The sequence below is a fragment of the Neodiprion lecontei genome, chromosome 6 (genome assembly GCF_021901455.1).
Source record: "Neodiprion lecontei isolate iyNeoLeco1 chromosome 6, iyNeoLeco1.1, whole genome shotgun sequence".
NCBI lineage: Eukaryota > Metazoa > Arthropoda > Insecta > Hymenoptera > Diprionidae > Neodiprion > Neodiprion lecontei.
In genome coordinates, this window is record NC_060265.1 from 22,017,240 (window position 1) to 22,039,887 (window position 22,648).

Here is a 22,648-nt window from a genome sequence, read left to right on the forward strand (position 1 = left end):
TGGCTGGGTTTTAAGAGATAGAGCGTTTGCATACTGACAATAATGGAATATAATCGACCGCGAGAGCGAGTTCTATAAAAAGTCGAAAAATTCTGATAATCGTTTCAATAAAAAGACTCCGGCGTCCTTTTACTACCATTATCCCACTATACGGATAAATTATATAGTGACTGTGTACCTATGAACCTCATAGCCTTACTTGCCAGAAATTTTGGCTAATCGATTTGCACTTTTAGATCGCTCCCGCTCACAACTCACTGATCCAGCTTCGTGAAGTCGAGAAGAGACACTAGCTTCTCCTGCAAAAAGTTGCGTTTCTTCATTCACGCGCATATCGAGTTGTTGACGACAAAGTAAATTTGATTCGAGAACTACAAATCAAAATGCGGGTCTTGAAATGACAAGAATGGTGTCAAAAATACGTCCAAGGGAGGGGCCTTTGGCGCCCATGGTGCAACTGTGATCACCATTCGCATGACCACTGATCGCATGAATCATTGCTCACCGTTTATCCTTGCCGACCTGACAATTGCTCGCAGGGCGGAGCTTCGAACACATGCAGAGAGAGTTTCCGCCAAAATCGTATAATACTGGAAAGGGCGTGGAGGGGATAATAAGTTCGCCTGTAGAAGTCCGCACCAAAGTTTCTGCAGGTACCGTGCATGAGGCTCACAAAATTCAGTTCAGGTTTGTCTTTCTTTGGAGCAGCTCATCTCCCTCCGAGTTCCCCGCGATTGCTACTCGAACCGATTCGCTATTCACTTTGCAAAATTCGTCCGATTCCACTACTCCCTTTGTTCCGTTCAACGAAGCCGTCCAATGGCCGTGCAAAAATCATTCTGGGATTATTTCTGGCTGGGAAAGTTCTATTTTCAAGTGCGATGTAATCCAACTAGCGAAACAGTAGTACCGAATTTATTTGAATACAATTTGTAACAAAGGAGATTGAAAAAATTGTACAATCCAAGGCTCATAGTCATGCGTGTGTATATAACCAACGGTCTTTATGGTAAAAAATACGATATATTAAATTTAACCATTAATTTCTCTTTCGAGTCCGCGAAGAAAATTGAGAGTTGCTGTAGAAAGCTAACTGGTCAATTTTTAATAAAGTCGAGTTCCCTACGTACCATCGTTATCTGTATTATATCATCTATTATCCGAGTATTATTTTGGAAATCACTGGATCAGTTTTATAATGAATGTAATTTTGTAGCAACATTTGGAATAAAAGTAATGTGTAGACAATATTTTTTCTACCGACAAATGTCTTCGGAAAGATACTTCAATTGCCGTATTAAACAAGTACAGCGGAAGTTTTCAATCCGCAATGAATCCTTTTTGAATAGCCTTTTAACAAGATCATTGTTTATGAATAAGATGAGTTGTTTCACTGATATCTTTTTAAAATCTTGAGTATAACTGACAATTTTACGACACCGCCACAGTGTCACATCCATTCATTGTATCAATTTTACCAATCGGATGTTGTCAAATTTTATCTCAGAATTAAGCTTCAGTAGTGGAGGAATAATTATATACTTCCGTAAGATATTTAGGATAACTTGTCAACTATTTACGTGAGAAGGTGAGTTGACGACACAAGTCATTATCCGATAGGGTGATTCATTGAATTATGCAGCAATTAAGCTTCGCATCACCTTCCTTCGTCAACCCTGTCGGAGAGAACTTTCATCGACGTTGCAACTGACAGTCACAGAACTCATTCAGCACTCTTCATCCACCGAAGAGACTTGAAATTGATGAATCATCAGCAATCATAACATTCGCGCGTTCATACTTTCCGGTGTCTACAGTTAATATCTCATTTGAATAATAAAAATGCCGGAACAAAAATCTTTCGACGATGCGGCGGGTATAATCAAATTTTCTCTTCAATTTTTCGGCGTCCTTCCTCTGAACGGACCTCCAACCATTTGGAAAAAACAACTCAGTAAATTTCTAACTGCCTTTACAATTTTGTGCGTCAGTAGCATCATCGTTCAAGTCATTCATCTCCTGCTCTCTACGGTAAGTGCTTGACTTGTACATAGAAGGAAGCGACGAGATTTTTTTCGGGCTACCCAATTCCACCATTAATCATTACGTTTTTTTATGTGAGGCACAGAATCTTGGCGTCGATAAGTCAATCGACACCTTGAACACTGTAGCCGCAGTAGCTGGAGGAGGACTTCGAATGATCTTCATTGCCTGGAATCGCAATAAAATATGGCGTCTGATGTCGACGTGTGAGGCCTTGTGGCAGGACGCAAGCCCGATCGAGTTGAGGATCATTTCTGTATGGACGAATCGAGCAAAATTGCTTAGTCTTAGCCTGTGCCTAACGACAGTTGTTGGAGCCGCCATGTGGATATTTTCCCCCATAATCAAGCAGGTTACACCGGGTGCAGTTGTCAGCAGCAGGTCTTGGCCATACCAAATAAACATGGACTCTTCACTGTCTCCACGATATGAAATTATCTACGCCGTTCAATCAGCTTCCGCTGTCGTCTGCCTCTGCTCAATAATTGGTTGCGATCTTGTCTCACCATTTTTGGCTCTAAACGTTTGCGGGCAGCTCAAACTGATCCAAAGCTGGCTGGCCAATATTGCCAAGAAAGAGTCAGAACACGGTGAACGACGCGTAGATCGATATGTTGAAAAAACTCTGAGAAAGTGCACTTTGCGGCACCAAATCGTAATGGAGTACGTGTAAAGTTCTTAAAACTGCCACGCAGATTGATTGAGTTATTTAATACTGCTAATTTTCTCTACACTCTAGTTTTTGCACGCAATTGGAGGAATCTGTTTGCTACTCTAATTTGGCGCAAGCTATGGCCGGACTTTACATGCTGGGCATTTCAGCGGCAAGACTGACGAGGGTGAGATGAAACATTCTTTGGCTGATTGCATCTGTCATGGGTGTCTGATAACTGTCACATACCTGATTTGACATACACAACTACACTCTACTTGAACTTATTTTCTCATCGAAAATCATTTCAATGTGGTCCACGTGAAAATGGAAGCCATTCTGATATGAGTATCGTTTGTTTTTCCACAGATCCAAGGATCGGAAATTTTCCAATTCTTTAGCACCTTCTCCTTGGCCATTGGTCAACTGTTCCTCTCATGTTGGCCAGCGGAGTGCCTCATCACCGAAGTCAGTATATGATAGTCTCGTGCCAAGGCATTACCGGATTTGATTATCTCTATTAATTTACTTCGTTTCTTGCCAGTAGAGCACCATGGTGGCAGAATCGATTTACGCAATTCCATGGTACCGCTGTTCGCTTCGTATTCGAAACATGGTGTTCTTTATGATGGAACAATCCCAACGTCCCGCCCGCTTAACCGCTGGGAAATTTGTTACATACTCTCTGGCAACTTTAGGTTCCGTAAGTCACTATCACACCATTACTTTAAGTAGGTCATGGAGATACGAGGAAGCTTGATTTCAGATCATCTCTTCTGCGATGTCATTATTCATGTTGCTGAGGACCATCTATTCTACCACGTAAATGACGTGCATACATCTACGTATAGTTACAAACTCCGAACGAATTTCCAAGAACTTGAATGTAATTCCATTGTGTTGTCCAATTAACAGGTTTTACAAAAGTTCGTATTCACGTTAAGACATGCAAATTTGGAAATTCCCGTGCCGTGTAAGAAAAAGGATAGTCACTACAGGGCATACTGTCTTATCTATAGCTGCCACAAGTGCAGTTAACAAACTTTGCTCACAGGCCGATAGGCACAGAACACCCACTTACGGATTAGTTTACCAAGTTATGAAGGCCGCCCTAGGCTTTTGCTTCTCTAAGCTTATAATTAGCGATTCAACTCGCAGTCAAACTCATGGAAATAAAAAATGACACACCTGCGCCAAACGTTTGCTACCAGCATCCATTCCCAATTATTACTGGATCGTGAATAAGAACATATTTTTATGCCGAAACGAAATTACGAAACGTTGGTAAAATATGTATTCGTCTTGCAAAAACAATTCGTCCATTTTACACATAACGGTACATAATGAACGTTATAGTAGGGTAAGTGACAATGAGTCGTGCAGCTAAATACTAGGGTGAATGTATATGTCTGCATGATGCATCATCATCGATCGAAAATCAGAGCAATGAAATTTTAATAAACTCGAGTTCCTTACATACCAACCTCCACTGTATTGTAACGATGCATTATCCGAATATTGTGTTGGAAATCAATCGATCAACTTGATAATAAATTTAATTTTGCAGTAGCACTTGAAATAAAAGTAATGTGTAGACGATATTTTCCAACCGACAAATGTCTTTGGAAAGATACTTTAATTGCTGTAGTAAACAACGCGGCAATTTTCACTATGCAATTACTGTTTTTACATAGCCTTTTGACAAGATCATTGTCTATGAATGAGTTGAGTTTTTTTAATGGCATCACCTGAAAATTTCAAGTACACGTGACAATTTTCTGTACCGTCACATTAATTCACGGTGTCAATTCCAGCAGTAGGTTGTTGATTAGTTTTATCTCACAATTAAGCTTCGATAGTGAAGAAATAATTATATACTTGCGTGAGATATTTAGGATAACTCGTCAACTATTTACTTCAGTTAACGATACAAGTCATTATCTAATGGGGTGATTCATTAAATTATGCAGTAATTAAACTTCGCATCACGCTCCTCTGCCCTTTCGAAGCAAACCTTGATCGACGTTGCAGTAGAAAGTAACAGAACTCATTTAGCACTGTTAATCCACCGAAGAGACTTCACATCGTTGAATTATTCGCAGTCATATCATTCGCGCGTTTATACTCCCTGGTGTCTGCAGTCAATATCTCCTTTCGATAACAGCAATGCCGGAAAAAGAATCTTTCAACGATCTGGCGCGTATAATCAACTTTTCTCTTCAATTTTTCGGCATCCTTCCTCTGAAGGGACCTCCAACCACTTGGAAAAAACGACTCAGTATATTCCTAACTGCGTTCACAATTTTGTGCGTCAGTAGCATCATCATCCCAGTCATTCATTGTATGCTCTCTACGGTAAGTGCTCGACTATTGCATAAAAAAAAAGAGATTGAGATTTTCGTCAAGTCACTCAATTTCACCATTAACCACTTAACTGCCAATGTGTCATAGCGGCATCAATCGCCCCTGTAACGTAACTGCTCAGAATGGCGATTCAATGTTCTCGGTGTCTCAGGTGATTATTTACTTTTGAAAACATGTGTGTTGAGTATTCTTCAGGTTAAGTAATCCCATTACGACCATAAAAAGTTATTTTTTCCACGCGTTCATGAAGTTTTGAGCCCTCGAAGTTGAGGAGTTTTGGACCACTTTCTGAAATGGCGTCATAGAAAAAACTATCATCTTCTTTCTGTGGGATTAATTTTGATTTCGAAAAGCATTGAACAATACTATTTTTGAATTGAAATACGCAAATTCAAAAATCACCTAGTCAATGTGATTTAATGTACGGTATAACTCCAGCTAATATTAGAAAAATTACTTGGTAATTCTGGAAATTGCAAGAGTATTGTTCATGTTTTTTAAAAGAAAAATACCTCCGGAAGAAATGAAGACAGTTTATTCTATGACAACATTTAAGAAAATTATCAAATAATCATCAACTTTGAGGCCTCAAAACTGTACGAATGCACTGAAAAAATAACTTTTTATGGTCATAATGAAATTCCTTGACCTCAAAAATACTTAGAAGAAATGTTTGCAAAAGTAAATATTCACCTGAAACAACAAAAAACATTGAATAACTTCATGACGCCACTTCGCGATTTTCAGCAGTTACGGCACGGGCACGCTTGACGCTGCTATGACACCTCAGCAGTTGATTGAGTAATCATTACGCTCTTTCATCTGAGGCGCAGAATCTTGGCCGAGACAAGGCAATCGACACATTGAACACTGTGGCCGGAGTACTTGCAGCAGGATTTAAAATGATCTTCATTGCCTGGAATCGCAACAAGATATGACGTCTGATGTCGACGTGTGAGTCCTTGTGGCAGGACGCAAGCCCGATCGATTTGAGAATCATTTCTGTATGGACGAATCGAGCAAGATTGCTTAGTCTTGGCTTGTGCCTAACGAAAGTGGTTGGAGCCACCATGTGGATATTTCCCCCCATAATCAAGGAGCTTATACCGGGTGCAGTTGTCAGTAGCAGGTCTTGGCCATACCAAATAAACATGGACTCTTCAGAGTCTCCAAGATATGAAATTATCTTCGCCATCCAATCAGCTTCGACTTCTGTCTGCCTCTGCTCAATAATCGGCTGCGATCTCGTCGGTCCATTTTTTGCTCTACACACTTGCGGGCAGCTCAAACTAATCCAAAACTGGCTGGCCAATATTGCCAATAAGAAGTCAAAACACGGCGAACGGTGCATAGATCAATGTGCTGAAAAAACTCTGAGGAAGTGCACTTTGCGTCACCAAATCGTAATGGAGTACGTGTGAAATTTTTAAAACTGCCACGCAGATTGATCGGGTTATCTCACACTGTTTATTTTCTCTAAACTCTAGTTTTTGCGCGCAATTGGAGGACGCTGTGTGCTACGCCAATTTGGCGCAAGCTGTGGGCGGACTTTACATGTTGGGTATTTCAGCGGCAAGACTGACGAGGGTGAGATGAAACCATGACCTTCATTGCTAGATTACATCTTTTGTAGATCTTTAATCAACCACCATATACAACTATACGTATTTCCTCTACTTGTGGTTTTTTTCTTTATGGAAAAAACATTTAACGTAGTCCAAGTGAAAATAAAAGTCATTCTAATTTGAGTATCGTTTGTTTTTCCACAGATGCATGGGTCAGAAATTTTCCAATTCTTCAGCACCTTCTTATTGGCCATTGGTCAACTGTCCATCTCATGTTGGCCAGCGGAGTGCCTCATCACCGAAGTCAGTATATGATAGTCTCGTGCCAAGTAATTTTGGGATTCGATTATGTCCGGTAATTGACTTCTTCCCAGCAGAGCACCACGGTGACTGAATCGATTTACGCAATTCCATGGTACCGCTGTTCACTTCGTACCAGAAACATGGTGTTGTTTATGATGGCACGATCCCAACGTCCCGCCCGCTTAACCGCTGGGAAATTTGTTACATACTCTCTGGCAACTTTAGCCTCCGTAAGTTACTATATCACGATCACTTATAAGCGGGTCATGGAGATACAAGGAAGCTTAATTTCAGATCATCTCTTCTGCGATGTCGTTATTCATGTTGCTGAGGACCATCTATTCTGCCATCTAAATAGCGTACATATATTTATAGTTACAAACTGTGAACGGATCTGTAAGAATTTGAATCATATTTGATTTTTTTTCTAATTGACAGTTTTCACGAAAGTTCAAGTCATTGGTATTCATGTTGAGGCGTGCAAGTTCGCGAATTCCCGTGCAATGTAAGAAAATACACAGTCACTGGGCAAACTGTTGCAGTTAACAAACTTTGCGCACAGGGCCGATCGGTACAGAACGCCCACCCACACATTACTTTACCAAGTTGAGGAACGCCCCAGGCTTTTGCTTTTCTAAGCTCAGCGATTCCAGTCGCAGTCAAACTCATGTGAATAAAAAATGACACACCTGCGCCAGACCTTTCCCTTCAGCATATCCATTCCAAATTATTACTGCAGCATGAATAAGAACATATTCTTATATCCACGGGAAATCACGAAATTAATATGAATCAACTACTGGTGCTCATTCGTTTCTACCATTTGTATTCGTCTTGCAAATACAATTTTTCCATTTCATCCGCAAAAGTGCATTATCACTGTCTCTTTCTTGATTTTTTACTTCGTGCACCACTAGTGATGATACAATTTTCTGCACTCATTACCCACGCCCCCTCTTACGGTACCTCATGCAGTATCGTGCCGTTGCAAAGAAGGCAGAAACCTTCTGACTTATTCCAGTAACTTGTCCAGATACTTTTCTATCCACGAAAAGTACAAAACATTCGAGTGGAAGGGGTAGCGCATGCGCAAATCGAATACTTGATCGGTTCCGGCTATTTGTGCTCGTGATTTCAATCTCTCAACAGGCATCACAAGCATCAGTCAGACTCGAACAATCGGGAAGTAACTAGTCTTGCTTTTTCGGGTGAATATAATCACTCAAACGTCATTCACGCACGATTTTTCGATTTTGCAGTCTTTTAATCAGCCGTACGACTGACTGGTCAACTAACAAAGCTATAAATGGCTACAGCCAAAACTGAGGAATCATTTAGTCAAGTCATTCGTATGAATGTTGCCCTGTTAAAATTTTCCGGGACCATTCCGATGGACGATGAGATTTCCTCGAAGACGCTCCTCAGCTGCAGCTTGACCATCATTTCCGGCGCCGCACTGATACTTCACACTTCGGCCTATATCTACGACTTTCTTATTCACGCGGCTTTCTTGGAGACAGCGATCGAGTCCCTCGCCTTGATAATCGCCCTTTTCGGAGGACTTGTACGTTACCTGATTGCCTACTGGTTACGAGGTGATATGCATAAAATATTGCGGACCCTCGACGATCTGTGGAAGACTGCATCCGATGATGAGCGTCGATGTGTCAATTCGCTAATGAAAGGCGCAAAAAACCTCACCTACTTCTTCTTGTCGCAGTGCATATTCACAATATTTTTTTACACAATCGCGCCACTCTTCGTCCATTTACACGACAGTAACTCAAACGCGACCAGAAGTTTACCTTACGCCTTTTTTACCGAGGTAAATCAGTCACCCTGCTACGAAATTCTCTACTTTATTCAGGTTTTTAGTATGCTTAATGTCGGTGTGACTTGTGTCGGCGTTGACATGGCTGGACCACTTTTGATAACAACCGTCTGCGGACACTTGAGAGTTATCCGGAACCGATTCAGGAGTATGGCACAATCGATGAAGATTCAAATGAACGACAAGAGCGACATAATCATTCCTCGTACCTGTGACCGTTATAACCAAGCAATAGTGGATTCCAGGTTGGAAATCGGAATAAACAATCCTGTAGAAACATCAGTGGCGTCTGAGCTTAGGTCTTGTCTTAATTATCACAAAATAATTCTCAAGTGAGTCTGTGTTGCTTTCCTTGCAAGGATCGGAGAAATCGAGAATGATAAACTGCCAACACCATGATTGATAAATCGAATTTCATTTGCAGAATATGCATGCACATCGAACGATTAACGAAGATCATATTTCTCACGCAACTTATCGGGAGCACTTACATCTTATCAGCGGTTGGGTTCAAATTGACCGGGGTAAGTCACGAAATTGAGTGTGAAAGTCGACGGGTATTCGTGTCTCTTACTTATCGTTTCCGAATGAATTGTGCAAAAATTTAAAATGCTGTTTTAGAATGACCAGGACAAATTCAAGTACTCTTCGCAAATTGTCATTGGAGTGGTTCAACTCCTAATATGCAACTGGCCACCGCACGATCTGATGACAGAGGTAAATTCCCCGACCAAAATAGTAAATCATAGGTTTGAGTAAATTATCGTTTTCTCCACGGTATCATGTAAAAACAACTCTTGGCTCAAAAAGAGCGAAGCAATTGCAGACGCTGCTTACTTTGTCCCGTGGTATCAATGGCCAAGTGACCTTCAAAAATCTATTCAAATTGTGATCCTGAGAGCTCAAAAGCCGGTCCGACTGACAGCTGGAAAATTCATGTACCTCTCCCTGGAAACTTTTGCATCGGTTTGTGTCTCGTCTTTATTTCCTATGGAATCTAAACTGTAAGTCATTCTCCATTGTGACTCGCTGTATCTCATTTTCAGATGGTTTCATCGGCTGTCTCCTTTTTCACGGTGCTAAGGTCACTCAATTAGGACAAACAACTGTAATCAGCAAACTCGATACACCGACGAAAAACAATCTACTGAGCTTATTTCAATTCGAATACATGTGCTATGTAAATTTTCCAATTCTTAAATATTTTTTTCACTTTCATGATCATGCTGCGCACGAACTGTGAAGCCCTGTCAAATCTCGATTACGATATTTGATTCACTAGTCATTCAAAACGTCAATGGCGATGGTCCTTTTGCCGAAGCTGAGTAATAGACGTGAAAATGGTTGCATATCTCACTAACACTGATCTCGCATATCTGTAAAGTGAGACGACGAAGGTTATAAACGTTACTCGAAAAGATTGTTTTCACTCGAATTTATTTCTTCCGATCTATAAGTTTATTTGCAGGCAAATACATTATTTCGTTCAAAACTAACAATAAGGTTCACTGTTTTCGGTACATTCATCACAAAATTATGACTTTCTCAACAGCTGGTAGCTCAAGCTACGAGGATGCCTGCAACGTTGGGCACGGAGTTTTGCTTGCAAGGGTGAATATTTCACGGGGAGGTTGCCGGTAAAGTCAAAAAGCCCAGGAATCTCCGCTGTCGATCAGGGACCTTCACGGGATAAAGGCGATGTGAACGAGTAAATCAGCTTGCATCAGGGCCATAGAAGGCTGAGAAATTTGCGAAAAAGAAAATCAGGGTAAAACTTGTCTGGCACCGTCATTTTTAAAGTATTACGATTTTCCAAGACTTACAGAGAATCCTTCAACACAACATGGCGAATTAGAAGATCCGTCGTTGAAGTGAAAAATAAAAATTTATCGAACAGGCAGACAATCGAATCAGCCGTCATTGGAAATTTTTTTGCGTCACTTCAACTTGTGATATTTCACCGAGAGAAGAATCGCTGTAAAGCCGCTGAGGGATATTTTCGTATTTCAAGTTGAATGTGTATCCATCTGATTTATTTAGCGTAAGTGTGACTCCTCACAGTTGGAGGTAGGAAATTGGCACTTGGAAAATGAAGGTCGAGATGAATTGGCTCGGAAAATAGCTCGAAAGAATTATTGGGGGAAGAGAGGTTTTCAGTGTAGCTCTTGGCTTAGGTTGAGCATCGATCATCCTTTCGGCGCCCCTTGGCAGACGGATTCGTAGATCTGGTAAGAAGAAGTGCTCACCACCCTTTCCAGAACCTGACCGAATATCATTGTCACATTCCTTGATTCATCTGCGAATTATAATTTACCTGCAGAAAAGCCCGCAGTTCATGAACGATTTCCCCACACTGGTTTTCGAAGTCATGATAATAAAGAAAAAACAAAAACCACGATTGTCCAGCGTCGTCCGTTATGCGAATATGAAAAGAACCGGCGATTGGCCCGAGTCGCAAAAGCCACGTCTTGGTCCGCAAGAAGTTGCTACGCTCACTCGTTACAGTAGCAGTCCTCCGAGATAACTACAGACTCCGATTGGCCTAGCTATCGACAGTCACGTCTTATACGGTAGTAAGTATGCAGCAGCGTAGCTTTATGTGCAGTTGTACACAAATCAGGATGTGCAGACACATCGGGCTATGCGTGCGGCAGCGTTCGAATCATTAACCAGTTGGAATTAGCGGAGGATGATCACTCGACTGGCGAAGGTGAAGGTGAAATAAACGTCTCACGTTTCTCTGACACTATACGTATATAATACTGGACTGAGAATTGCGTATATCTAAGGTTTGAACGCGGCATAAAATTGGACGGGGCTGGCGAATCGAATAGTTCATTGCTTTTCATGAACCGAGGTCCCTTTTTTTTGGATAAAAACCATGCGAGAACGGAGAAAGACGGTCGGCTGTTCTCAGGTCGATCCAATTCTTCTTGGACGATTCTTCTGGTATACGGATGAACAAACCTGCGCTCGGGGAGTGTGAGATTATAAATAAAGATGAAGACAGAGAGATAGCCAGTGACTACAGTAGTGATGGATCGACCCTCCCGGGCGGCGGAATAGGCGCCAGTAAATGATAACAACGAAGCATTTGCGGCCTCGCCGGGCTTGATTCGGAAAAATGACTCGGTCTGCTTCTGCTTCTGCTTCTATCCTGGGCAATAAAACGAAATCCATTGATTCGCGCCCTCCTTGCCTGATATGGATGTCCGTCGAGGATCCAAGGACCAACCTGTCTAAAGCTAAGGACGGTGCAATCATGGCTTCAGGTCATCACCGCACCTGTAGTTAATTACCAGATAATTGCTCGCGAAATGTCAGAATGTCGCCAAAAGTAAACCCTGTCGGCGCCGGAAGCGGAGGTGGTAGAGGTGGATTGGCGAAGTCTTGACGCGCGACATTGACAATGAGGAGGTACGAGAGTCCCCCCACTTGTTGCCACTTAAGGGATAAGAGAGTGCTGACGGTGGGTGGCGAAAGGGAAAGATAAGGCGAGTGTATCCCACCTCCGTGGCAATTACCGGATAAGTGAATTCCCCTGTATTTTCACGCCGGTGTCTAGTCGACGCCCGAGCTCGTCCTATAATCTCTATCCTATTGTCAGTCGGTAGGTATACCTTCGACCTGAAAATCTCCAATTCTTCCCTCATTTTCACCCGGCTTTACTGCGCGGACCGTTTCGATGAAGTTCTTGAAACGTTTGGACCCTCACGGCGGATAATCTGCCATGAATAATCCAAAATAATAACGAAACTGGACGATTGTCAATTAGGCTTAGAATAAATCATGCGGTATCGCTTCGGGGTTCGACGCGCTTGTTAACCCGGTAAGAAACACGAGCCAGGCATCCCGTCCAGAAATGATTCCCTCCGTGCTCCGATGTGAGGTAAATGGTTGTCGTAATGTGGGAAAAGGAACGGCGAAGAAGAGGGCGGTAAAATGGACGATTCAATTTCGGTATTCATCGTCTGCGGTTCAGCTGGCAATAGATTTCATTAACTGGAGGACCTCGCGTGCTCGCGGAATCTCCAGGAATCTCTTTATTATGGTGCCGTACCGCGACGCTCGGCGTCGGGATAGTAGGAAGCGTCGGTGTGACGGGTGTCCGCGGCAGCTGCGCCTCTCAGCCACACCCGTACAGCGGTTGCTATATACTCGTACAATTAATTCGACGGTGCTCTTCAGCGCCCGCGACCTCCATGCTTACCGATATGGCCGCCAATTACCGGAGCCGCAGGTACGCGCGGCGATATTTATGAAAATAGAGAGCTTGGCGATTCGATTTTACCGTGTGTGACGGCTAAAATACCGGGCTCTGAACGGTCATTGATTGCGATTAATTGGAACGACGGTCTCCCGAGCTAAGTGACAAACTTCGAGACTCGGGATGATCTAAGAGTTCACTGCTAAATTCGATTCGAGTATACTCAGCGTCTCTGCGAACTGAGACAAGCGCCGCAAATGACACTCGCCTCACGAACGGAATGACTAATTAGCGGGGATTCACTTACAATTAGAGTCCCTCCTCCTCTCTCCTTTAGCCCAGCTCCCTTCCGGTAAGACTTAAACTCGGCAGGCCCCGTTTCGAAATAATTATCCCAACTCGCCATTGTATGGAGGATGTTCTCGACACTGTTCGAGTTTTGTGGAATCACTTCGCAATTCGTCACCCGGTGAGCCGGACGTCGAAGTGGGTTTGAAAAATAACGCATCACCCGGACTTTGTTGGCATCCAGAAATGTTGCTTGGGTAATCACTTGCTTCTGTTTAATCAACAAACTGTTACATCGCCGTAACGTCATTCGACGCTAAAGCCTTTTCGGACCCGTTTGACCGGATTCTTCAAACTTGACATACCTACCATGGAAATTTCAGTCGACTTCTTCAATGGGCTACGAGCAAGATGCTCTTAAGGAAGTAAGTGCACTGGGAAAAATGTTTTTTCTCTTTCAACAATATTTTTTCACACGCAGCAACGTTTACAAATACCGAAATCAAATATTTACGTTTGTTCATATGACTTACGAAATCTGTTACGGCCGATGAAGTTTTGCCGAACTCACCAAATCGTAAGTTTTACTAATTGTTCATCGCAATCAAATAATACGTTAGTTCTTGAATTCGCAAAATACCGTGTTAAAGTGGCAAAATACTCTCTGTGACGCGTCGGAGAACTTTTTTTTCTCAAGAGCAGTGAGATAAGCAGTTTCATAAGGTGGGTGTCTGACTCCCTCTAAACATTAGTACAACCAAATCACCGGTGATCAAAACTCAGTTTTAAGGTTTCCAAGAATCGGTAGAAATTTTGAAAAAATAGAAAGGGGTTGGTCGTATAATTTCTTGTAATTTTTGGGGCCCAAGAAGTTGTGTCAAAATCGATTTGTAGCTACCTCTTCCGTCTAATTGGCACCTCGTAATCGTAATGTGATCGTAATTTTTACCCTAGTATAAAATTTGACAGCTGCACAGTAATGCAACACATAACCAATTTCGTATGAACCCCGTTTTCATATCTTCTGCGATGTAATCATACGATTTGCTTCCCCAGAGATGAACATCTGAACGGAATCACGTGACTGGTTCGCGAGCATGGATCAAGTCGCTAGGCTGATCAGATCAAACATTCCTGGCAATCCCGAGACTTGAAAGAAGCCATCTGGATTACGGAGCCTGGCACTGACTCTGATTCGTGCAGGTAAGAGTCTTTCCCAATTCAGATACATTGCACTTCTGCTTTCCTTTAGTCTCCGAACATCTACGGTTACCTAAACGTACCTACCGTAATTATTTCTCTTTCACTTTCAGAAGTCGGTCATCACTATGGCCGGTCACATCTTCAAAATCCCGTTAAAAGTCATTAAACATCTTCACAGTTCGTGTTAAATTAAGCTTGAAAAAGTTCGACTGCCAAGATAGCTCCAATCGATTTTATTCCCGAAGTACACGAAGCTGCCGAGCTGGTCCAGAATAAAACTTTCGCAGTTTCTTTCGGTCTTAGAAACGCTAGGAAATTAATTAGAGAATTCACAATCTAAGATTTCTTTATGTATCGGGAATCGACGGCAGAATTTCGTACCTCCTTAATTAAGCTCGGTCAGATCATCGTACGTCCACAAACTTAGGCACTATTTTGCCATTCCCATTGTTATCTCAATTATTTTTTCTTTTTTGTCTCTCATTACTATGGAATAATCCTTCTAGCATATTATTTCACAAGTCAAGATTTTCAAGTCAATAAACCCTAACGCGGAATTATTTCCCAGAGGGCTCCTCCCTTATCGCTTCTCTCGTTATACAGTACATTACTCATTATGTACTCTTCATTCTTTTCAGTCTTTCTTTCTAAGTTATTTCTTCGATCCGCTATCAGTATAAGTTGAGCTTGAAATAATTATTCCTGCAATCCTTGTACCGTGTATTATTTACTTCGAATTCAAACTTAATGTTCCGTCATTTTACCTCGAACGGAAATATAATTGTAATCGTGTGGCCTGTTTTGTTATTTACAAATAAAACCTGTGGGTCTTCTTCAAGATTCGGAAAAAAAAAGAAAAGATACCATACACATGTCGAAACGCAATATTAATTGAATGTAACTCATTACGGAATAGACAGAGTCAGCAAATACGATTCAATGAGGCGAGTCATCGTGAGAGCAAGTTTTACCAAATGAATTCAACGCCAAATCACACGCATTGAACCCCTGTGTCACAGATCGTTAAGACGAGTCGAGCTCCAACCTGAGTTGGAAAGTGATGACCCATCGTGCGCGATTAACAAGCATTCAATTAATTATTCCTGCATGGACGATGCAGTGGAAATCACATATTATCATACGTGTATAAATCCGTGCAGCAGTACCTAACCAACCTGGGCTGTTACGTGCTAAAATCACTCAGAATACGTTATACGTAGAATTTCCTGTAAAATTATCAGGATTTAAAATCAAGGGGCGTGCAGCAGTATCTTGCGAGTATACATGTAGCAACAAGTTGCTCTGAATATGTTGCTTGAGAGATGTGCGATCCTTTCGAAATTCAACAAGTGCTCGCCACCTTCGCTCGCTTGGCGGATTCTGTATGTTTTTCTCCCCGCTCTTTGCTCCACAGGTGTTGCGAAAAAGGGTTTAACTTCGATTAACATCTCCCTGTGTGTCAATTATTTAAACGCACGTCGGCAAAGACATAACTGACAGTTCAATCAGATCAGAGCGGTTACGAAGAATCGAAGCCTAAATTTGCAAGTTGCGTTCACTCCATATCGACGGTCACATTTTCTCGACCCTTCGAGGATATGACTGTGATAAAGCAATGAGGATTTTTCGGTGACTTTATTGAGCTAGGTGGTAGAATTTGTCCTTTCCCCTACTTTATTTTTCTCTCTCTTTCTCTCTCTCTCCATTTATATCCCTCCCCCCCCTCTTTCCGGGCCTTCCTATTTGATGTTCCAGTAATTCCTTGATCCCCTTATGGCCGGCACGTGACGCCTTTCAACGAAGCCTGTGACTTATACGCCGTACCCGGTATAAGTGGCTCGAGTTTTGCCGGTCGAGAAAGCAACGGATTGCATTGGATTCGTTCAAAGCTTCGGTTCCGCGCTTCGGGATAACTCTGGATTGATATTTGAAAAGGCGAGAAAAACATTGCGTTGCAACACGTTGAGCGTCATCCAATCTGAAGAATCGAAAGTTGTGGTCAAGGTCGAGGAAACCGGGTAAAAATCGTCATATTATTTTAATCCATCGCTCACAGTCGGAATTTCGGGGAAATTACTTAGAGTAGCTGGTTTTTGAGTCGCGCCAAGTCGCGTCCCGGAGAACAATGAAATATTCACCACGTTTTATAAATTCGTGGGTTGAAAATTGCGAAGATGTGCATAGGGAACGGGGCGTCATTTCAATTCCTGAGGGAGCACTTGGTGAACCCCTCGGCGGAACGTGGTGGCGTTTTAATAACGCTGCGTCTCAATGCCGCGCCTCCTCATATCGCACATTCTTCGAGGTCCGGAACGTCTCTTTCTCCTCGCTCGACTCAATCCTTCCCATCTCTCCGCTTCCAACCTTCCGAAGAACATTCCTTGGAGACCAAAACGCTCATTGACTCGCCGCTTAATCAACTGGAACATTCTCTAATGGGTTCTGAACGTTCGAGATTACCGGCATCGGAGACGATCATTATTCGATGCAATTAATAAAATCGTTAAAACTGTGTCGCCGCGTCTGAAAAATGTGCATCAAAATTTGCGCTTCTCATATAATAGAGTTTCGAGATCTTGGAAAATCGAATTAATCCAACTTGAAGTCACGGTCATTATCAATTGTTGATGACAGACATGTCAGCTAAAATGAGAATGCGTTTCGGATGACGCTGTCAGTTTTCAAGGAATAATCACAGTGATTGATTATATAGTTATAATCACTTCACCAAAACTAGTCCCCTCGCTGAAACGTCTGATTATTCTTCGGTAAGTGAAGAGGAGATCAAAAATTAGAACGCTCACGAATTAGAAGGGTTGCGGTATCAGATTTTCCACAATGCGAAGATGTAATTTATAGAAAAGTTTAAAATGCTGAAGGTCGAAGTACGGGAAATTCTAAAACATCGAAAGATAAAAGTGTGCGAAACGTTAAAATGCTAGATATTATTTAGACTCGTCAGAATCAACATTTTAAAATTTCATACACTGAGTAGATATATCTTTTTTTAACTTACATTTATTTGATTCAGCACAACGCTCCACGTACAAGGAAATTGTGTTTCAACAGATGAAACGTTTACTAGTCATTGCGAAATAAAGAACCATTCATATCAGATGAATTGAGAATGTTCCTGCCGATTTAATGAAATCAATTCCTTAACAGCTGTCGATGAAATATTTGATCAATTTTACCTCAACAAATACGTCACACCCACAAAATTAGCACTTGGTGTGATAAATATCGATCTCTTCGAATCAATTTCGTTCCAGTCAACTGAATTTGGGATTTACTTTCCTTGTAAAATGTTTTGTTGGCAATCCGCAATTAATTCCTTTCTGCGGACCAACGAAAATTTTCTTAATCCAACCAATCAATTCGTCATTTTGCATTATTAGGAGAAAATATTTCACGTGAAAAGGTGAAACAACTCTTATATTACAATTGAAAGCTTAACAGTGCACATTAAATTTTCGCACTCTGGAATATCCAACATTGTGCCAATGGTATATCGTTCGGACCATTCTACCTCCTTGACCCCCACACCCGACGAATGACTCGGATAAACACACAGCGGCATCGTCCAGCACGGGGGATTAGCTTTGGTCAAGATCGCCGACGCGAATATAGGAAAAATAGGGGTCCTGATCCTCGATACATTACCCGAAAGTAGGATCTTGGAAATCCCGAGGAACATGGCATCGGGATCCTCATCATCCACGTCCCTGCGTCGTCGCGGAGGCAGGAAGACGCGGGGAATTCTATTATCCTGGCATATATCGCAAAAATAGGACCTCTGTATCGGATGAGGATCGCCGCCGCCGCCGCCGCCGTCGGTGGATACGAGGTGTTAAAGAGCGCCTGCGTGGGCGGCGGAACGTGGAGGGTGTTCGAGGCGTAGGTGCGACCGGCGCCCGAAGACTGCTGTGTGTGGCAGACGGCGACGGGCACCGCGGCGAGAGCCGAAACCCAGGGGTCATGCAGCCTCACTCGCCGCCGAAGATCTCTCGCGCGAACAACCCGCGCCATCCGCGAGAAGAGGACTAGCGGCAAGCCGACTCCCTGGGGAGACAACGAGACCAGCTCCGCTGTAAGTGAGTTTCTTTTTTTTTTTTTTTTTTTATTCTTTCCCTCATTCAAAGAACAAGATTTTCACCCTGTTCTGCAATTTTCTTTCATCTCATCGTTACATCCTTCAACATCCGCAGGCAGGATCGTTCCTTCCTTCCTTGAATCTCGCGTGCTCGAATTATTTAGGCATGGTAATAATTTTTCCGACTAAGAACTTTTTGATCTTTTAGATCGAATAGATCGCGAATGGTAAGAATCTAGCGGAACCCGAATCAAGAATAAAAATAATTCGCTGGATCAGGTACATTTATTGCTGATACAGAGACTGCGAGTAATTTTGCTGCAGTAACTGCAAGGATTCTGCAAGTATAGTCAAGTGGATCTTACAGTTTAGCGAAACTGTTCATTAATCTTGCAAAGTTGTCCGCTGTTGAAGGAAATTTTTTTGCGGTTGTTTATATGCACACACGAAAACGTTCTCGACCAGCAAATTATTTTTATCACCGAGGAGGATTTGTATTGAATTAATTTTTACTGTGAAACCACACTTGTAACGGATATGTGTAGCTGCATGCTTTTTGAGTCGCATTATCGCAAAAATTGCAAATTCTAATCGTAAATATTGTGCCTCGTAAGGCGAATAAAATTTTATGGGAAATTAAAAATCGAATCGAAAAAAGGGAGCAATTTGTGTAAAAGTGTAATAGTTTCTGGGGGCCCTGCACGTGATACGATCAAGACGGAAGGTACGCCTCTAGTTAGCTGCTGAGTTTATCCCGTTGTAAATAAATAATAATCGTAGTTGCGCAGCGGTTGTCGAAAACAACAAAGTCGTGTAATTTTCCGGAAATATTGTCGTATATTTTTTTCGTGTCTTCCCCAGCAATTTTTCGGCGCAAATCTATAACGGATACGCCGCCAGGTTGTTTCATTCGTTTTCAAATAGTCAAACTTGCGTATTAAGGGTATGTTATATAAATGAGATATTACAATGGTAGAATTTTAAAATGTTGATTCATTGTAGAAATAAAATGCGTTTTGTGTTAATTTTTTATCCGATTACTGTGATAGGAAATGCGCGACGCACGAACACGAATCGTGGTACTTTCGTAACTTCCTACGAGCGTATACTACGATCTAGGATTACGTAGGAAAATTGCACACGAACAATAACTTCGGCAGTCCGACGCTACAGCTGACGCGCTTACAGCGGCCATGGAAAAGCGGTTGTCTAACCTAACGGAATGCCGCCGCTCGTTTTTAGAAAACACAGTGGAAGGTAGAAAATAATACAGACAACCTTGCGCAGGACGCAATATTCCGTAAGAATTTTAAAATCAAAATTTATAATCTAGATGGTCCGGCCATTTAGACGCATTTTGGCTAAGTTTAGCCTGTTGTGAACCAGAATTGTAAGACATTAATCCTAGAACGGTAACGAGGGGTGAAAAAACACCCCGCGTGAAAGTAAATTTTTCGCCGCAAGAAAACAGCTTACGTTGTCGTGTTTCGGTTACTAATTGGTTTATCACATTTTCGGAACTTGAATGAAAAACTGTTTGACCCACGTGATTCTTTGTTAGAAAACGAAGAAAGTGAGACCCCATAGAACCCTTAATGATACGATGGAATTTACAAGATTGGGGCGTATTTGCACCCCCTATCACCGAAATAGTGAAAAAAAAATCACGATACCGTTCTAGGATTAATATTGGACTCAGAGTATTAGGCGCCGTGTCTTAAGTACTCTTGATAAACACAAGATTAGTCTACCAGGAAACGCTGAAGCGCGGCCGACGTAAAGTTGAAAGCAATTTTCGAACAGCCATCGTATAGCAAGTAGAAGATCCGAGAATCAGTTTCAATTCGAACGCCGAGCTGGACTGACGAAAGAAAACGATCAAATACGGAATCTTTGATCGTTTGACATGCCACAAGTGATTAATAATAATTAGTCGCGTGTTTACCACCCATCAAATCGTTAACTTAAACCTAGTCTAGTTCAGTGTGAATTCCAACGGGAATTTATTTCCGATCAGACTCATACGGCGTGCAAACTTTAATAAGCTTTTGAATCAGGATCAATTCACGGATTTAGCACAGCGGGTGAACATTCTTCAACAACTCTTGGTGCCTGGAGATTCTCTCTCTCTCTCTCTCTCTTTCAATTCCGCATTATTCGTTTAAAGGCGGATGCGAATCAAATTCGTTACTAGCACAGCAAATCAGTTTTTAAATTTACACTACCATGAGCTTTACATAAGATTACGTCCGCCTACTCCGAATGGCGCCTGCGAAACTTTCCGCGTGAAATCATTCGAAAATAAACTGTATTCATACCATATTAGCGCCGGAATAAAGTGAAGTGAATTTCTTTTTAAAAGAACATCGCAATCACTGCGATATCTGACGATTATTTCAAAATTATTGTGGCCTTTGAAATGCGAAAACACTATTGTAAGGCATTTTGTTAAATTTCAGTGAATCTTACGATCAACCCGAAGTCAAAAGTCTCGGATCGGCGTAACCTTCGCCATTTTCATCCCCGTGTCAACGCGCCGAGGATTATGTCGGTACATTGACTACAGCTGGTCGGTTAGATAAAGAGGTCCGTGGACCTCGAGACACTGCTACAAAAACAGGGCTGGCACCCTAAATTGAATATCGATCTTGCTTCTTCGCACCTGCATCGGTGCGCGTGCACGCTTTCCTCAGTGTATCGTCTATCTATAATATACCGAAACGTATGCAGACGCACGTGTCAGTGGTAAAATTGCAAGATGGTCACTCGGTTCGTCATTCTCCTATAATCTTCAAAGCTCGAAGCAACCGGCCGATTGAATCAAAGTACGAATAAGCGGTTCCGCCAAAGCCGAAATTGATCAAGCATCGAAGTCGGTTGGTGCGATCTCAAAGCTATTCAAAGCCACGACAGATTCGTCGTTTACCGTCATTCCGCAGGCTCTTTTTGATACGTAATCAGCATTGTCTTGGTGTGCGTGTTCGGAGCAAGTGACAGCTGCACGGGCAGCTCTGCAGGCTCTTGTTCAAAAGCGATCTTACGCCGAAGTCCATTCGCAGAGTCGTTGCAGAACTCGTTGTCAGTTGGCCGCCTCGAGGGTGAGCAGCCCGTATATCTGGTCCGAGTTGGCCGAGGCGTGATCTGGGTGGATAACCCTCATTTCCTTGTGTCATAGTCAGCAGAGACGAGGAGGAGCAAACTTTACCAGACGATAGGGTAGAAGAGAGAAAAGGCTTCGAGGCTTTGAGCTCAGCTCTGGCTTTGAGATTTCAAAGAACCCCTCGTTTCACCCCGCCGCGGTATTAACTTGGCGAAGCGTATCGTCGGGACGATCTGCGACTCGTATCACTGTCGTTACAAACTCCACTCGCTGACGAATTCGCCGATTCGTTCCGACCCCTGTTGTCGCTGTTTCCAATTTCGAATCGGACGCTTGGCACCATCCGTTCGCGACCAGACCACGTCCAACGAGCTGCTTCTCTTTCGCCGTTCCTCCATAGCTGTGCTTCCAACTCTGTGCACCTAGGCTGGGTGGTGAGTTTAATGGGGTGATCGGTAACAGAGTTACGAAGCAATCTGCATAACCCCATCGTGTACTTTACCTCCGTCCCGCGACCAAGAGGCGGGTAGGCCTCCTTCCCTAACCCCCGCCAAGTGACTCGCTACGGTGTAATTACCGGCGATAACACGGTTACCGGATCCCCGTCAACGGTAACTGAGAACCAGTTTTCTCTGAAGTCAAATTTCTCGGGGAAAAAAAAGATGCAACGCTGCAGGGTTGAATTATACAGAGACGACGCGCGCGAACCAAATCGTTCTCTGCACGCTTTCTGAAGCTCTACTTAGGTACGGACAGTTTATTCGGGTGAGAAACTGGTTGGGGTGTAAAAGAGAAACCTACGTGCAATAATAGCGACTGCGGAAGCCGTTAAGTAACTATAAATTCATTTGCGTACGATCGGACTGATCGTGAGCTCTCGTTTATGTAGTCTGGGCGTCGAATCGATAAGTTTTTTTTTAAACTGAACTAGCTTAAATAATAGGTACGCCCGCGAGGACATTTGAAGTTGGAGTGAAATTTTATTGTCCGTTTTAAAAG

The 22,648-nt window shown here is 42.5% G+C and overlaps 4 protein-coding genes across 6 annotated transcripts in view; all 4 read left to right on the plus strand.

Moving 5' to 3' along the window:
• The first annotated feature begins 1,842 nt into the window (after positions 1–1,842).
• On the plus strand, positions 1,843–3,557 carry LOC107224599 (odorant receptor 4-like). Its single transcript, XM_015664709.2, has 6 exons — positions 1,843–2,031; positions 2,129–2,622; positions 2,783–2,882; positions 3,065–3,163; positions 3,243–3,398; positions 3,462–3,557. Exons 1-6 carry the CDS (start codon positions 1,843–1,845, stop codon positions 3,519–3,521), a joined length of 1,098 nt encoding a protein of 365 aa, XP_015520195.2. The 3' UTR covers positions 3,522–3,557.
• A 2,572-nt stretch (positions 3,558–6,129) lies between these two features.
• Positions 6,130–6,939, plus strand: LOC124295177. The gene is made up of 3 exons (XM_046744068.1): positions 6,130–6,470; positions 6,547–6,646; positions 6,829–6,939. Exons 1-3 carry the CDS (start codon positions 6,130–6,132, stop codon positions 6,937–6,939), a joined length of 552 nt encoding a protein of 183 aa, XP_046600024.1.
• Positions 6,940–8,110: 1,171 nt separating this feature from the next.
• Positions 8,111–10,179, plus strand: LOC124294935 (odorant receptor 49b-like). The gene is made up of 5 exons (XM_046742536.1): positions 8,111–9,090; positions 9,183–9,282; positions 9,380–9,475; positions 9,569–9,724; positions 9,805–10,179. The coding sequence occupies exons 1-5, from the start codon at positions 8,234–8,236 to the stop codon at positions 9,853–9,855; spliced, it is 1,260 nt and encodes a 419-aa protein (XP_046598492.1). The 5' UTR covers positions 8,111–8,233; the 3' UTR covers positions 9,856–10,179.
• Positions 10,180–18,417: 8,238 nt separating this feature from the next.
• The window catches only part of LOC107224609 (synaptic vesicular amine transporter), a 31,869-nt gene continuing 27,638 nt past the window's right edge, over positions 18,418–22,648 (plus strand). For 2 of the 3 annotated variants that reach the window (XM_046742936.1, XM_046742937.1), the window contains exon 1: positions 18,436–18,546. The gene's annotated coding sequence lies outside the window, so the exon portion shown is untranslated. Of the gene's footprint in view, positions 18,551–22,648 lie in introns of all 3 variants that reach the window. The other variant, XM_015664727.2, reaches the window with a different exon arrangement.